The 18511-nt window shown below is 39.4% G+C and overlaps 1 protein-coding gene across 1 annotated transcript in view; it reads left to right on the forward strand.

Moving 5' to 3' along the window:
- Positions 1-18511, forward strand: part of PEX14 (peroxisomal biogenesis factor 14) — a 72276-nt gene that overhangs the window by 26869 nt on the left and 26896 nt on the right. The window contains exon 5 of the mRNA XM_054394842.1: positions 6027-6111. Within this exon, the coding sequence (XP_054250817.1) occupies positions 6027-6111 (85 nt within the window). The remainder of the gene's footprint in view (positions 1-6026; positions 6112-18511) is intronic.

The raw sequence follows: 18511 nt of genomic DNA on the forward strand, positions 1-18511 counted from the left end.
GGGGAAAGTATATTGAAAGGCAAGAAAGCCTCTGAAAGCAGCTGAACTGGTGCTTGGATGGCTGGGAGCAGGACAGCAGTGCAGACAGGAGCTTTGTCAGCTCCTCTGTTTCTGCTCCTTCCCTCACACACAGGTAGTGGCGGGGTCCTGGCTTCGTGGAGGCTGGCACTGGGACTGGGTAGGCACAACAAGATGACATGAAGACAGCTAGCTCCACTGGGATTTTTTGGTGGCTTTTATCAATTTTTTTTTTTTTTGGTCACCCTATTAATGTAAATTAAGGAAGGCTTTTTTGTATGTGATAATTATAGATAAATGTATTTAAAGTAGATCTGGATTTTGTAGTCCTCAGGAAAAAGAGGAAGAGTAATTTTTTCCCCCCGTCCCTGTCATGTGTTCATTTTAATGAGCAATTTTAAAAAATTGAAAATAAAAGAGGAAAATGAATAGGTGTTGAACCAGCCTGTGATATGTAAATGCCAACTAGTAATTACCTAAAACCTCAATTTTCTTTCTGTTTCATCTTGCAAAACATTTCATTTCCACTGAGTGAAAACACTTAATTTGGGCTCCGACGGCTGGGGCCGCGGCGAGGGGGGAGGAGAGGGGGCTGCCGCCGCGCGCCGCTAGGGGGCGCCGTGACTCCGCGCTCTCGGCCGGATCCTGCCTGCCGGGCTGCGCTCGGTGCCCGGCTGCAGTCCCAGGGCCATGCGGGGAACGCTGCGGGGAACGCTGCGAGGAGGCTTCTGCCCCAGAACGCGGCCCGAGAGCCTTCGGGAGCCCTGCTCCATCAGCCAGCACCGCGGAACAGACCGCGGCCGGGATCTATGTGCTCACCTCCCCTCCATTTGTGCGGTGCTGATGTTTGGTTTCATTCACAGAACTCTCAGTGGTCTGAGTTTCTGGGCGCTTGGGATTTCTCCTGGGTTTACCGGGTTTTGATTACTGCTCTGTATTCTTTTAATTCTGGGTGGCTCATCTTAGATACGGTCTGAACCTCGTTTCTTCCTTACCTTTGTTCTTTTCTCTTTCTGACTTGTGTGAATCTTGCTCTAAAATGTATTTTTTCCCCCTTTGCTCTATTTTACATAAGGGTTTTGGGTTTTTTAAAATTATTGTATTCTGCATTTTTAAACTTTTCTCGATATGACTTGGAGATCTGCTAAACTTTGTCAGTTACTGATTCTCTCACCATAGAAATAATTTCTGGAAGTTTATACGGTTTCATTAAAATGTCAATGAACTCATAGGAGCTTTAAAGCGTTTCCTTTCTCCTGACCAAGCTGCAGGTAATTCCTTTAGCAGTAACAAGCAGTTTCTATGGAATACGAATTTCACAGGAATTCTGTAGCCCAGAACACTGAATTAGGAAAATATTTGTCCTGGGAGAAGGAAGCTTGTGTTGTGGAACATTGTGTATGTAGTGTCCCAGGACCCTGGCTCTGAGAGAGCTCTGCCTGGAATCTCAAGCAACAGTGCCTCTTTAGTGAGATATATGGCTTCATAATTAGCCCTTTGCATTTTTTCCTGAGTGCTAGCATCAGCGTTCTATGATGTGTTTCCCTGATTAACAGCTGCTTTGCAACTGTTTCCATGTGCCACCGATAACCATATTTGTCAAGGTAGTCCTGGCAGAGCACTGGTTTCTCACTAAAATGCAGCATTTCCGTTCGAAGGGGTTTTCTTGTTCACTGCAGTGCCAGGCTTTTAAGTCAGCCCTTGTTAAAACGTAAGTTGGCTTTAGCCTGATGCTTGTTAACAGGATTCTGGGTATCTCCTTTAGAGTAGGAGTACAGAAACCTTTCACAGACAATTTAATCTTCTGAGCCTTGCGAACATACAGACGTACACTGAGGGGGTGTTGCTGTAGGCTAATATATTGATCAGTTCCATTTGCCCTATAGCTGTGGCCTTCTGCTCTGGCTGAAATAGGTTGAGTGTTTGTTGATACTGCCATATTATTATTTTTTAATACACTGGAAAAAAATTAATTCCAACTTCTTTTACATACGTCATGTATATTGCCCGTGTTGATTGCTTCCGCACATGTAATGTAAACTGTCTGTGCATAGTTCATGGCCTGTGCCGCCTCTGCTTAATGAAAAGAAGTGTTGCATTTAAACAGATACAGATCCACTCAGAAAGACAAAATACCATCCCTTGCAACGTATAATTCAGACCCAACCTTTACATCACAGGTCATCTCAAAGTCTCAGTCTATCAACAGATGCTGTTTAGTATTGACCTACAGAGGGTTCCCAGTATTAGGAAATCTATTAGAGCTCTTACAGGCTGTGCTCCTGGTGGCTTTTGATGCTGTTTTTCACATGAGATTCTGTTACCAAATCCTTTGGAACTTTTATCAATGGTGATTTTCTTTTACATTTTCGATAATTGATTAGTGTTACTTTTTAAATGGTAGAAAGTAGGTACTTGCCGCTTGCATGCTTTATTTTTCTTCTGATTTGATGCTTTGTTTTTCTAATACTACTAACTGATAAAGTAGTTTAGATTGCTTTACTGGAAACCGTGCAGCTTTGAGCATGGTAAAAAATAAGGCTGGCTTTACCTTCCCCATTAACACAAGAAAGAAGTAAATTGGGAATGAGGGACCTTGGCTATAATGTTAAAGTGCTGTGCTCTGGTCCAGAATTTCGGCAGCTTGCTGCACTCCCAGGATATCTGCAGTAAAATTCCTGTCTTCATTTTATATCTTTGACATTGAAGCAGATTATTTGGCCTGAATTTATGTAATTTGGCCAGACACAAATATAATCCATGAATAGTAACATTCACCTTCTAATTAGAAAATCAAACCGTAGGACAAGATCTGCTGCAGGATTCCACCCACCACCCCCCAGTCAGAAATATGTCTTTGTGTATCATATCACTGCAGAAGTGGTGGTACAACAGCAAGTGTATGGAACAGACCTGCTTTTAAACACCAAATACGCTGCCTTTCAGGTAGAGAAATAGGTATCTGATCCACCAGATAAAGCTAGTTTGCTGGTCAGTGTGCGCTGTCAATCTAAGAATCCAAGTAGTGATATAATACATGTTATTTGGCAGTGTCCTAATACTATAAAAATTTGGAGAAATGTCACAAATGACACAGAAAGAGCATGGGACAATGTTGCCAGCTGAGTCAGAGTGCTATTTGCTGCATGAGTTTTTTTGGCTATACACAGGACTGCAAAGTCTTCTCATCTTCCTCCTCCTTTCTCTGTTGTTTAAATTATGGACTGCAGTTGCCCTTGTTTGTGCAAAGAAAATGATCCATAGAAGGTAGGAAAGTTCTTGTGTGTGTTTGTAGAAAATATTGGCTTTTTGACATGGCCAAAATTGCTTCTTAAGTTGCTCATGTATAGAAGATGAATTATATAAATGAGGAGGCTTCAGCTTAGCCTGTAGGAGGAATGTTCAGAGATAAATGCAGGCACAAACATGAGAAACATGGAATTACTGGGAGGAGGAATACATGACCAGGGTTCTTTTTTTTTTTTTTTTATGAAGTTTGTTGTTGCCTGTAATTTTATTTTGTTTTAAGATTAAAACTGCTGTGAGTAATGGAGGAAGTGATGCAGGGAAGAGATAAAATAGCAGTTTACTTTGGAGTGAAATTTACTACTGAAATATTTACATTTTTACCAGGCAAAAATAAGTTTTAATAAAAGTTAGAATCAATAAAATGTTACATGGTTGTGATTGAAATAGCACAAATGAAAAATACTGCTTATTTCTTACGGGCTTTTTTAATGCTTAATACCTGATAATTAAATCTGAGAGCCTGCAGAATTTTAGATATGCAGGCTGTGTGTGCATGTCTCTAGCTTGCTAAATGTGGGAGGGAATGTTGAGGAGTTTCTGAAGAAACAAACAAGTAATTATTGTTAGAAGGAAAGTGGTTTTGATATGTTCACATATCTGTTGGTCTGCTCATTTGGGCATCTTTCTTATTCAGCATATTATCTTAAGGTTATTAATTTGGGAGCTTTATATTTCTGCATCTGGTGTAGCAATATCAGCAGAGTTTAAATCTGTGATTTGCCTGTCACCTGTGTTTCAGCTGAAGACAGATCAAGTGCACATAAATGAAACTGAAGTGTACTTTATGTGGGGCATTTTGCTCTAGTATTTTATGACTCAAAATTACTGAATGTAAACTTCAGGAAAGAAATGAAGGAAAATAAGAAAAGGCAAAGAATTAAAAATACCCCATTCATTTTATCCTCCCAACTTGGAAATGTGCTGGGACTTTGTCAAATTCCCGTTAAAATAAATATGTCAATTTCATCTCTCTCCCAAATTCATTTATCATGCTTCTTTAAAAGGTGTTTTCTGCTTTACCTGATGTTTAAATTGGATTCGCTCGTTTATGCTGTTCTTTGCTGTATCTCCCATGTTTTTCTTAAATGAATTAGTAATGACAGCGTACTCCATCATACCCTCTCTACAGCCACTTTAAGGGAAGCCTGGTGATCTAAACCTTTTAACCTATTAAAGATGATTTTCCCCAATTGAATCAGACCCACCACAGGTGTAATAACTAATCATTTAAACTACACCTGCTATTATGTATTTTTAAGCCATTATGTGTGTTGGATAGATGATAATTCATGTTTATTGCATTGTCCAATGGATCCGTTTTGCCTACACTAGCCTGATTAATGTATTTAAAGAAATAAGAGATGCAATTTAAAAGCAAAAAAAACATTGATGGAATGCACCTAGGAGTACATTGAAAGTGCCATTAAACCCATCAGAACTTTGCTCTCTGACCAGAAATGCATATTCGAAGGCTTTGATTCAAACACAAAGTGAAACTTACTGATTTCAGTAGTGATGCTATTTTTTTTTTTAAACCCCTTCTTTTTCTGCTGTGAAAAGTTTTGAAAACCTTTTCAGAACTGAATTTCAGAAGCTGTATTTTAAGATAAACTCTTCAGGACCTGCCTAATCTAAGTCTAGCATATACCACCATTTTAGGAGAAGGTTTATGCCATTCTTTGGGGAGAAGAACCTCATCCATGCACCTGCATGGTAATTTTTAGCTCCAGAGGAAGGAAGTAATCTCATCCACTAGTTCACATGGCCGTGTCCATCTCCTGAGTGCTGTTAACTTCAGGCACATTGTTCCCTCGATGCCACAATCAGATGTCTGTATAAAAGCAAAGTGGATCACCAGTGCAGGAGCGTGTAATAATGTTACAGTACTAGAGAGTATGTCAAAAGTGGACCTACCATATGAAGAAAAAAGTCAAATACCTTTCATTGGCATTAAATGGAAATGTAAAATGCTAGAGCCATTGTCTACCCCACTAAGTATTATCCCATGCTTTACCTTCTCTTTAAGTGGTTTGCAGTTCTCTGTCACCTTAAAGAAGGATGTAGAAGTCAGTCTTTAGACAAAGGTAATCTGTGATTTCTGCCAGTGTGGGATGTAAATTTAACTATTCACCCATTTGTGGAATGAAAAATGGCTTTTTGGATATTTTTGTTATGTAATCCAAAACATGTGAAGTTGCTTCTTTCCCAGTCATGACAAGCTGAAGTTTATTGTTTTCAGTCAATAAGAATGATGGCAGAAAACATCTTAATCTCTTAGAATTTGCAGGCAGCTTTAAGTCAGATAGATAGGAAGCGATTTTACTAGGTAAGCCTGAATGGCATGCGTTTTCTCAAGGTTGACCTCGACCTGAGGAGCCAACTTAGGTAAGAAGATCACAATATAAATGACAGAAACCTCTAAGAATATTAATGTGCAGGTTGAAGTGCTCCAAGAATAATTTAGTGGGAAACTTCCAGGTTAAAATACCATAACTGTGCTGTCTGATTAGAGTTGAGCCACAAACTCTGATGCTCATTAAACCATTTCTGAAAGTTGGATCAGTCGGCTCTAGACCATCTCCATGTGTTGGATGCAATGCCTTATTTTGAAATACAGAATTTATAATGTAAAATAGGAATTTGACCATTCCTAACTTAGATCTTTTCTCTCTCCTGTTTCTTGAATCCTCCCACATCAGATTGTGACAGCAGTGAAGTTTTTACAGAACCCACGAGTCCGCCAAAGTCCTCTTGCATCCAGAAGAGCATTTCTGAAGAAGAAAGGTATGGACTCTTAAGTTTGTGGTCTCAGTGATAATAAGGGAGCTTGAGCAAATGTGAAGCCAAAATGTATTGCTATGGAAAATGAGATGTTAAGAACAAAGCAAGCAGTCTGTCTCAAAAAAGAGATGTAAAGCATATAAGAAATATCAGTCTCTTTTCTTCCAAGCTAATTAGAGCAATATTGGCACCAGATGTGGAATTGCAGAATACGAGACATATTGGGAGTTTGGGGATTAGCTATTGTCAAGTCTTTTCTGCAATGAGGACAGTCTAGAGTTGTGGACTGGTTGGTCAGTTCCATCCTTAGTGACATTGGCTTTAGAATGACCAGCTTCTAGGTGAAAAGGTCAAATGTATCTGGAGAGAGGAATGAAGGGCAAAGGAGTTGGTGAAAGTAAACAAGGTCAGGTTAAGGTTAAGCTTGGGGTCAACCTGACTTTCAGGCTGAAATGGTAAACTACTGACTGAGTTTAGCCCTTTTCTGTAGCAGGGATAGAACAGATCCTGACAAATCCTATATTGTCTTAGACAGGTGGAACATGCTTTGGCTATTGCCTACTGAGAATTTATTTTATTTTCTGACTCATAGCAAAACTATCTTTTGTTCTTTCATTTTCTCTCTGAAGTTTTTAGCCCATAACTTAAAGTGCATTTCAGGTGAAATTCACTCCATATTACGCTACCCTCCTGGGACCATATTGCTTAGATCCTTACCACAGGATGTAAATAATAAGGACAGTCTTATGTTGGTGTTGATTACCTACATTATGGAGCACTTCAAGCACTTTGATAGTGAAAAAGCAAACTCCAAACTTCAGAGAGGAGTGACCCACTTACACTCTGAAGTCATAACTACTTTGGGGTGCATCAGATTCTATAGCTGATGTTTTTGAGTTTTGAAAAAGTCGGGAAGCCTGTGAAATGTGTATTATTTGCTTTGGGGTTGCAAACTGTTTATTGAGACGCCTGAGACCTGGTGTCATGAGATGGAGAGTTCAAGTATATGTACCACTTTGTTCATCTTGAATACCAAAGGACCTAGAAGGGAATGGCAGTCTTGTGTTTTCACAATGATGTCATGACAAGCAGTTAATGGGTACATCATTCTGAGGGTGATCCTCTCACTGCTTGTCCTATTGCCAGTTAGAGAACATTCCAGTCACATAGGTATGTTGCTTGCCCTGCCCTGTCATCAGGATGGCATTAAAATTTGGAACCTCTTGGCTGTTGTGCTCCATGAGTTTTTCCTTGAGATATGTGGACCTACGGGGAGTAATTAATCATAAAAGCTTGGGGATTTCAACTCTATCACTGAAGCAATGAAGCAAGGGAAAGCTGAGCCTAAAAGCTGTGCTGATTACCCAGGGTAACCTGATACAAAATCTATTGTTGCTGAGAGATCCTTAGCCCCCAGTATATCGTGCAATATTATAACTGCCTGATCTTCTTCTGTGCTGACAATGACCAGTTATTCCTCATTTTCTCTCTCAACACAGCTGGGTTAGAATTTCATTTGCAGAAGGTATTTAGAGCAATTTAGAGACAAATGTCTCTGGTGTTTGCTCTGCACTTCCCCACCGCAGGCTTTGCTGAACAGTTTTTAGTATCAGGAGCTCCATCTAATCTGTTTAATTTTAATAAATCCCTGACTGGGAGAAGAGGAAGGATGGGGAGATGGAGGCACAGAGAAACTGTGGCCCGACTAATACTTCTCATGAATTACTTGGCTAATAATTACTAAAGAGCAGGAATGGTTTGGTAGAGCTGTTTGTTTGTTCCTATTTGTTAATTATCCCTCTTTCCCTTTGTGCTAATTGTTTGTTTGAAAACTTAACAGTAGGAGATAGGAAGGAGTAGAGTCCAGTAGTGCCTGTGCTCAGCAGTCACTGGAAATACATCCATATGGAATCTGACCACTGAGCTTACAAGATGACCTCTGTTCAGTGCTTGAGAGCAGAAGGTATATACTGTCATGGTACCTACATGCTCTGGTAGATGGAGGTAATTCCTGAACTGTGGATGTTGTGGCTAGTTTAGTCCTGAGTAAATGAGGAATTGCAGGGTTTGGTAGAGCTGTTTCCCTGTTCTCTGATACACAGTCATTGCCATCCCACCAGTAATGTTTACTCCTGTTTTGCAGGTAGGTAGGTTGTCTGGTAGAGAAGTCCTCACTGCCAGTCAAACCCAGTTTTGGTGTGTTTTTTGTTTTGTTTTGGTTTGGTTTTTTTAATAGTAGAAACCATTTCAGCTACAAGAGTCTCTACTAAAATTATTTTATTAGGAAATGACGCAGAGGTACCCTTGTATTTTTTCACAGTTACTTTGATCCAAGTTTCTTCAAGCAGAAACTGCAGTGGTTCTTTTTCTGGATCCCAGAAGTTTGTTGGAGGAGGATTTTCATATCTATAGACAGCTTTACACTGTGTTCATACTTGTCTTTTGCAATGGAGAGGATAGTGCTGGATCACCTTGTGTGTGAATGTGGAGGGAAAAGAGAAGGTGCCCTACCCCTACAGGGTTGCTGCCCTTCCACTGCCCCAGCTACAGCAGGGATAGGATTTGGAATGTTAGTTGTGAGTGAACTTTCAGGCCCTACAATCCTGATCTAAGAAATTTAATTTCTGAGACTTGCAGAAATAGTTCCACCTTGAATTATATTTTTTTCTTCTTTTTAAAAAGTTTCTCATCCTAAAAAATTCCCAATAAAGTGTAATTTCCTTTTAATATTCTTTAATATTTATTATAAGAACTGGATTTTGTTCACGTTTCTGTGCAGTGAGAAAGGAAGGTTTCTGCAGGATCATCAGCTGGACTGGGTTTGTTTCTTGTGAAACAGTCATTGCAGGGGCTGAAAGTAGGTTTTCCTGTTTACTTATAGGTCAGGGGTTTTCTGAACTGCTCTCACTGTAATGTGAGATGATAGTGTTTAAGATGAGAAAGTGAGAGTGTCCCAGATTTGTAAAAGGCCTTTCAAAAGTGGGATGAGATTTCTCTGTTGTCTTAAGCACTTTTAAACTCCCAAATACAGAGGCATTAATGAGAAACATGAAGTTATTAGAATCATTTATCATTTTCTTTGAAGCTTACGCTGCCATTTCATGTAATTTATGACATTTCCTCCTTTTTATCATGAACTTCTTCAGATGAAGAGAGAAACAGCTGTTTCCCCTCAGAGTATCTGAAAGAAAAGAAAAGAAAAAAAGATGCTGTTTGTTTTTTGTCCAACTCGCTGATTTTGCTGATGACATGCCACAGAATCAGCGGCGCCTTGGGAGTAATTAGACAGCATGTGGGGTTTAAACCCTTGTGGAAATGTGTCTGACATCTTACTCTTTTGCCTCAGATGTCCTGTACTGCTCAGTTACCCATCCGGTAACTCATGTGGCTTGTTAGTTTTCTGTACTCTGAATCTGTAAGTTCTGGCAAGATAGAGCAAAATGGTGGAAATGCACTAGAAATGTGGAGCTCTGTTTTTCAGGGTGCTAGCCTTTTGGGGCAAGATAAGGAAAAATTACTAGGTTACAATCTTGTTATGTAATCTTGGATGAAGAACTTCTTTCTTATTTGCTTGTTCTCTTAGTCTGTAAAATTAGTACAGTAATGCCCTTTCCAGAGTGGGATTGGGAGAACAGACAGAAGCATAAGGAGCTCAAATTATAGTGGTGGGAGAACAGAAGTGCATTAGGGTAGGTAAATGTGTAATTGTTGAGTTATATTGGGAAAACATCCACGCAGAGGGTTGGGCAGTCTTCAGACGAAGCCTGGCTTGGTCTTCTGTATCTATATGTAACATAATGGGCTACGTGCTTCCAAAAGCAGTGGTTGTCTTGCTTGGTGAGAAGAGTTGGAGGTTGTTGGAAGTGTTGTCCTTTTGGGTGTGTACTACCGTGTTGTTTTTTACATTGGCTGGTAGGAAATGAGTTACTACACAAAATTTCCTATGGGTATTGCACAGTTTTTGCAGTGCATCAGAGTTCCAGAATGTTTTGCCAATGTCCAGATTCCAGGCTATGGTGATTTCTGAAGAGACAAAGAAATTATTAACGGTACATGCCCTTTTCCAGTCAGAACGCGAAGATACCTGATTCCCTGGCAACAAATGCTGTCAACCCCAGAATTCTCCTGTAAAAAATTGGCTTACTTCTGTTCCTCTTTCTGTAGTTAGCATTCTTGGAAGTTGAACGCCTGTCTTTTCTCCTTTGACAAAGAAATCCAAGTGGGGACCTGAGAGAAGGGGGCACAGCCCACTGCTGGAGGGCTTTAAAGAAAGTAAATTCTAGCAGATTTCAATTTAGCTCTCTTTTATTACTTTTTATAATTTAAGTCCATTTCATGAGGCAGTTTGCATGCCCTTGAATGGAATCTCGTTACCATGAAAGCTTTTTTAGCATTGATTTCATAACAGTCTTAATTTAATAGCACCGTCATTACTGAGAAGCCCTGAGAGTGAGGCCCTAGCTTTCCAGGTCACTGACCTTTTAATTACAAACCTTGTTCTGATGGCCAGGTTATCGACTGGACAGCTCCCAACTCCTACCCCAGCACGAAGATGAAAATAACTGCCTTTCCTCCCCCACTTCCAGAAAAGGGAGGAAAAGAAAAGTAACCTCTTGTGTTTCCAAAATTAATTTTCTCCTTCAGCTTTACTTGATAATTAATTCTTTAACATGTCTCAGTAAAGCTCAAACAATTTTTACAAAGCTTTTTCTTCAGAAGAAAAACGATACAAGCCAAAGAGAGTCCAGTGACAGCTCATACAAAAACCATAGTTAGCAGCCTGTGCTGCTAAAATTCCTGTTCAGGCCAAACTGATAGGTCTCACTTAGGCCTCTGTTCATCATTTCAAAAGATAGCTAATGTTCCTTACAATATTCTGTTTAGGTTAAAGAAAACTGTCCTACTCTTGTTCGTGCGACCACTTTGTTCTTCAGGTGCCTCCCATCCAAGCTTTGGGTCAATACAACCCTGCTTAAATGGGGAAAGCTGATTGTCTCCTAAGCAACCTATTAAGGATCCAAAGAATGAAGAGTGAGAACATGAATGCTTTCCTCGCTAACAAATTCACAACAGTTCCTCTCTGAATCAGCTGATAATGTTCAGCATACAGAGATTTCCACTGCTGGAGCCTTGTAATCCAGAAGAATTGATACGTTCATGATCCAGAAAGTAGTTCCACAGTTCTGTATTTTGTATTAGCTGTCTTTTTTTTGTATGGTTGGTTGGGTTTGGGTTTTGGTGGTTTTGTTTGTTTGGTTGTTTGGTTTGGCTTGGTTTGGTTTCCTTCTTGAAAATGATTGAGAATCTGTATCTGTTTGCTGGGAAGGAGATGTCTCCCTGCCCTGCCAGTCTCCTGTCTGCATATCTGTCACTTGCCGTTTGGTACCAGCCTATTCATCACACTGACTCCTTTCCCTCATCAATTTTGCTGCTGTTTGTGATATCTGAACTTGTCATGAGCTTTACAAGGGGTTTTTTTGCTTCTTTGGCAAGAGAAACAGTCCTGCAGCAGTAGTGCTAGCAAAGTGTGATAAACTGATCAACCTTAGGGCATCCTGGGGAATCAGAAATGGCTGTTTTTGGGGGTTTGGAAGAAAATCTTCATAGCTGATAGAAAGCTTTCACTATCATTCCTTGATTTGGGAGGAAGGTTGGAAAAAAAATCTCTTTAGTCACTACTCACATGGAGAAATCTGCTCATATTTCATCTTTTAATTTTTGTCCCAGTCACTAGTAGCTAAAGAGAGGGCAGAAAACTACCTAACGTTAGTTTAGGCATAACTAGCCATGAGATGCAGTGTATAAAGGCAGGCAAGCCTTTCTTTCTCCTATCTTTTAAAGTTTATAATAGCCAGATGACTAAGAAAAATCTGTGTATGTTTGAGAGAAACTATAGATGTCTACAAGTGAGTTTAGAAGAACATTGTACTTCGGGTACATTTCATTGTTTTATAACAGTTGGGTTTTATAGCTCTATGGTATCTAGAAACTAGCTTGAATTCTGAGGTTTTGAAATTTGTTTTTACATTAAATAGGAATTAACATTTAAAAGCACAGACTTTTTTTTATAAAATGAAATAATATAGACTTGTCAGATCACTCTGGGTTGATTAGACAAGAGACTGTAATACTGGAACTGATAATAAAAGAGATTGATTGATAGAAAAGTATAGCATTGTACTGAAAATATTTGGAAAAGTAGATTTTGAATTGTTATGAAATCATGACTTCCCTCGACAATTTTGGGGCTTTTGAGTAAACACCTTCTGTATGAAAAAATTAGATCCTAGAAGTTTGTTGATGAGCTTTATTTGGAACTAAAGAATTCTGTCATAGAAGTGCTTTTCACTAGCAGGAAAATATGTCATTGCTGTTACTGGATAGCTTGTCATTTTGTGCTCTTTTGTACTGGTTCTGAACTCTGTGTTGCTGGACATGAGGCAAAAAACCATGAAAATCTCAGTGATATTTTTGTTTAGTTTGTGGGAAGTATTGAGAAGGTGCATCACAAAATACACCCCTGTGATGTTTAACGATGTGAAGAAGACACTGAGGACTTGGCTCAAATTTTCAATCCTCTGAATGTCTATTTATTTGTTCTGTAACAGAGGATACAAGTCATGTTAGTGGTAATGTTCTTCCTTTCTCACTTCAGGTTCAACCTATGTTGATCTTGAACCATTTAGAGCTGTACTCCACAGAACAAGAGAGGTGATTCATTTAGAGTGTATTGCATAAACAGTCTGCTACATCTGTTCCCACTGGGTCACAGAATTTCCTCATGATTTCAGTGAGGAGTCCAGGTTCACCTTTGCCATGTTTTTGTAGCTTAAAAATTATTGATAAATTTGAACAGACCAATTTGATGCCCAGGAAGTTGTGCATGCTATGAAATATTGGTTGTAAGCTTAATTTTAACAAATAATTGGAATGTCATGGGTCTAATGATGTCTCTTCGTTTGGCTATCTGACAGTAACTATGTAATGTAAAAGAGCCGTTAAAAATGGCTTTGCAAAATTAACTCTTATTGCTCACTGAATGTGTTTTGAGCCATATCTGCCTTGTTTACTGTCAAAGTAATATTTCCATTCCTGTTAGGATTAAAAAACGAATACAATCACAGCAGAGCGAGTTGAAATCCATACCAAAAGACAATGCTAAAAGAATCACTTATATTCTGTGTCCTGAAATTGTTAAACTTAGTGATGGGCAAAAAAAACCCAGACCCTGAGTCTGACTTGTAAATTTAAGAATTTGTCATGTTTTCAAATGAAAGTAAATGCAGAATGCCAAAAGAAAGTCACTTTTGTAGTTACAATCTAAGAGCAGACATTGGAGATCTGACTGCTTGCTTGGCTTTGGGCAAGTTTTCTCAGCTTGCCCATCTGTAAAATGGGGCTAATTACTACATTTACCTTATTGCCTTAGTGAGGTTTATGTTAGCTGTGTTTATCAACTGCTTTGATACGCTTGTTTGGGAGTTCTTGGTACAGCAGTGTGTGATTTGCCGCAGTAAAAGCCGCACTTGCTGGGAGGTTGTGAGAATTTACTTCCATCAGCTGCGCATGGGAGGGGAGAGTTGCAAACTCTAGAATGTCAGAATGTCAAGGCTCAGGCAGATTGCGTGCAATCCTAATCCAGCTCTGCAGTTTTGACCTTTGTAGCAAGCTTCACCTTGAGACAGTTGAAGAAATCTATGTATGTTTGTATAAAAATGTTTTTGTGATACAAGGAATTTGCTCTTCATGGTCATCCAGCCCAGGCTTTCCTTCCCATTAAAGGAATTCAGTTCCTCTTCTGATCTGAGAATGAACCTGGTGGTCTAAGTCTAAAGAGACAGCCTTCTTCTTGGGGCTAAAGCTGGGAGTGTAATTCGGATAATCTGTGTTACTCTTCTGCTGAAATCCATCTCAGACCTAATGATGCTTTCCTGCTAGGAAAAGTAAAATATAAGTTCCTGAATGAGGTAATTCTCTAGATTCTCTTAGACAACATTTTTACTCTGTCTTGTGTGCCTGAGAACATGACATCCTCCTATTGCTTTTGTGCCACACACTGTTCCCTCTTAATTTTATTCTGGAATGCAGTCATTCTTTCCTTAGCTAAAAGGAGAATTTCAGTTTTAATTCATTATTTCATATTCTTTCTGATGGAACCTAGTCCAGGCCAGACTCTGCTCCCCTAAGAAAAGAGCAGAGATTCATTCTCGGTGAAATCTGAGGCTCTCTGAAGTTAAAGCTGTTGACTTTGTCACACCGTATAAATGTGCATTGCTTTTAGCAAGACAATAAAGGGTAAATGGGGTGATCTCTGCTCCTGTGGAGAGGTCGGGTGGTTACATTACACAATCTTCTCCAGCATCTTGCAGCAAATACATGGGTTATATTAAAAGTTGCAATCATATCATTTTTTAAAAGTAAATTGCTGACCTTATGCAGTGGAATCAGCTTTATTGAATTTCGCCAAAAATGCGTTTATAATCCCCCCGCCCCCGCATACACATGATATTCATGTCCTTGCTGCCCATGTGGAAATGTCCCTTTTTATGTGATAAAATTAAATTTGTCTTTGTCTCTGCCTTGCCTCACCTTTTAAGATTCCATTCTTAAGAGACACCAGTGGATATCTGTCCCAGAGAACGGAGATGGGCAATATCCATGCATGGGTGGCTGGCTGATTGTGAGTCAACTGCCACAGAACAAATAAACAAGCTTTTCACATTTAGAGGACAAATAAAGCTGAGGACAGGTGTAATATGGGTATTTCTCTAGCAGTGTTATGGCCTTAGCATAGGTAAGAATTTATTTTGACTTGGGAATACTTATGTTTTGTTTCTGGATTATTTTCTAATTGCTACCCGATATGAACTGTAAAATCCACAAATAATTATTGTGCTGCTCATGTAATACTGTGTTACATGTCCTCTTCAGTAATAACTAACTGTAAACCCCTCAAGTCTTTGGCCACATACAGCCCCTTTCCTGAATTCACTTGAGAAATAAAGTGGTTGCAGCTTGCTCAAGAATTTAACAAACATATATCCCAAATTTCTGTATTGCTTTGTATAGCCAAAGTATTCTAGAAATATTAACTGACTAAGCTTGTAACACCTTTTGTGGAATGGCAAGATTATAAAATTAATTTAATGTACTTTTGATTTTATTTTCTCTTCTTTGTTAGACGTTTATGTTCTCCAGACAGTTTGCAAACTCCACATTTCAGTGGGAAGCAGAGGAAATGCCAGCCCCATTTTAGATCTGGAAACTGAGTCAAATACATTAAGAACTGCGAGGTCTGATATAATTCTGACTCCTGATCATATATATGTGAGTGTGTGTGTGTATATATTTAAAAAAAAACAAAACCATACACTGTCAGGGCGATGTAGTGCTGTTTATAGCATTTTCAGTAAAATTTTCAAAGCATTTTCATGTTTATCCTCTCCGGGCCCCAGCTGCTTTGAGGGGTAGGAGAGGTTAAGTTAGTTTTATTCAATAAAATCAGTGAAAACTGTCTAAGTAAATGAAGGGGCAGATTGGCCTCTGCAATGTTCACACGTGTCCCTTCTTACAGCATCTCCCCCAACCTCTCTTCATTTATATGTACTATTTCAAAGGCTAGGTGCTCAGAGGTACATAGAAAATATCATTGCTTCTGCTCTTCAAGTAACCAGCAGAATGCAGCTGTGAAACTCAGAAATCTAAAACACATGTTTAAAAGATGACTCTGTATGTGTTTAAAAAAGAGAGCGAGAGAGGATTCAAGGGAACCAAAAAATAGCAGGTTCCATTACTGTAATTAAATGGCAGCATTTAACCTATCAGGCCGTTGCGTGTATGTGAGAGACGAGCAGGGAGCTGCATTTGAAATGATCACTGTCTTCCTTGGGGGATAGAGTAGTTAAATAATTTGTTTGTGAGGTGTGAGTTCAGTGTCGGGTAAAGCAAGTGCTTGTGCGTGTGTGTATCTTAGAAGCTAGGGCTGGCTGGCTGTTTACTGAGAATACCCTGGAGGTTGCTGTTTACCAGCATGTGCACTGGCAATAGGAATACAAACTGCCCCTGCCACTTGGTAGCTTATCTGCAGAGTCAGGCCCTCACCTGGGCCAAGAGCTTGCCTCAGAAAAGGAGAACTTTTTTTCATGCTAAGGCCATCTGAGACACAACTAGCAGAAAAATAAAATCAGGGAGGAATTAGGGGAAGACAAGAATCAAGCTTATTCTAGTGAGCTTCATCTACTCTGGTGGCTCTGAAGGGTAAGTTCTTCTCTCTGGTTGTTAGACTTGGTACTCAAGAGTGTGGGGCTGTCATCCCTGTGAAGCTGTTGCTCAGAGGCTGCCCCTTAGAACATCAAACTGTTGCTTCCCCTGCAACACTGTTCTTACTTGGGCCCGGCACGATTCCAGTGCCACAAGACTGTAGTGTACAAAATTGTGCGGAGAGAGAGAGAGATCTTTGAAGGGCATCCTTGGCCCCTTCATCATTGACCTCAACTCTGAGAACAGCTCTTTGGGCACACCTGTATAGTGGTATGGATTTTGGCCGCCCCAGAAAGGAGACATGCTCTTATGTAGTGCCCAGAAGGGAGTATCTTCCCATTTTTATTCACTTCTTTTTTATTTATGAGGTGATCCCTTTGTTTAGGAGCTATTTCCTGGTCCTGAAATTCCAAAAGCTGTCCTCAGACAGTGTAAGCAGATATTAGTAGCAAGTTTTTCAGCTGTTTCACCTACTGATCTGACTTGTGTTATGTTGCAGGAACATGCCCATAAATGTTTCTTAATCTTCACTCTGGTTTCTGTGTGAGTTCTGCATAGCCACTCCCATTTTAACTTTTGTGAAACTCAGTGTTAAACAAAAATATATTTCAGTATTTCCATTTTGAACAGTTAACCCTGGCGACTGAATTTGGAGTGCAACGCTTGGCTAAAAGGAGACCAGAGAGAAGACATGTACTTCATCACCCAGCCAAAGCAAAACATGAATTTGAGTCCTTGTGTAGGTTGGAGTGAGTTAGAAATCTGGAAGTATTTCCAAAGATATTTTACAAGCACAAGAAAATTTGTTACTTGAACAAATGATTTGCTGCAAATGCCTTACCTAGCTCAAACACATATAATGTGTGTATGGATTCTCTAGTCTGTCAGTTTCTGTATGATAACTGAGTCAGTCCCAAACCTTTTGCAAGGGATATTGTAAAATATTATTCCTGGTTTTGCAGATGTAGAAACTGAGGCAGATGGAGGTTGAATGACCTACACAAGGTCAATAGCAAGGCTGGGAATAGAACCCAAATGTGTGGAGGCTTTTTATGATACTAATAAGGAAACTCTGGAGGTGTGTTTGGCATGGTAATCGGAACCCTGGAGAACTAGGAGCAGTTAGTATGTTCTGTGCATGTCCTGAGGGAACAATGATGAAACTTCTTTTCTACTTTACCACTCCAGTTCTCCATGTGTGGTCACCATAGTTTTTCCACCACTTAACCTCGTTATTTTTAATATTGTTAGCATTAGTCGTCCTTTGGGCATTTAATCCAGACTCCTCTAATTTTCTCCAGAACTCTGAAGAGCTGGTGAAGGCACACGGGGAGAGAAAAAAAACCTCCAAACAATAAACAAACCAAAAGATGAAAAATGATCTTTTGTAACTTCAGCTATTTTGTTGACTTGTCCCCTCATGGCTTTTGTCTTTGCTCTTCTTTTATCACGAAGGACCCTGTTTGAATGTGTAATCTTGATTTCTTAAAAGTTCATTTGCTATTGTTTCTTTCTTCTCCACCCAAGATTAACATCCTGTGTGATGACATAGATGGTTGTTGTCTAAATGGACGCGATGTAACCAATAAAATTGTGAAGGGTGGGTGGGGAAATATTTATACAGTTGTGTTAAAAATTACAGAGTAGGTTTGCCTTTTAAACAGAAGGTATTTCAACACTGTTATTGGCAGCATCAGCCTTTAATTTTACAGGTGGCTAGCTTTGTAGTAGTATTCAGCAAACAATATTTTAATAGCATGTAAAAAAATTTCTTTAAAACAAAAGAAAGAAGAATGAGGGCGATTTATAACCTGCAATGGATACCTGCTGACATGTCAGTTTATAATAGTGTATTAGCGTCTCAGTCTTACTTGGGGAAGTTCAGACCAGATTTACCTGAAACGTTTGTACCATAATCATCAAATAGGTGGTGTTTAGAGGTATTTTTCTTAATTCAGCTTATCTGCTCCATGCAATGGGACCTGACTCCTAGGTGTCTAACACTGATTCTGCTTTATAGAAACTAGATTAGAGGAGCAAAGACTATAAGACTGTGAGAAAATACCTGTCAGAAAATATCTTAGACGCCTGTGTTCATGCCTTCTCAGGCAGTGTTGGTTTCTTTTCATTTCCATACATTTTT

The sequence above is a fragment of the Indicator indicator genome, chromosome 32, assembly GCF_027791375.1.
Source record: "Indicator indicator isolate 239-I01 chromosome 32, UM_Iind_1.1, whole genome shotgun sequence".
Lineage (NCBI taxonomy): Eukaryota > Metazoa > Chordata > Aves > Piciformes > Indicatoridae > Indicator > Indicator indicator.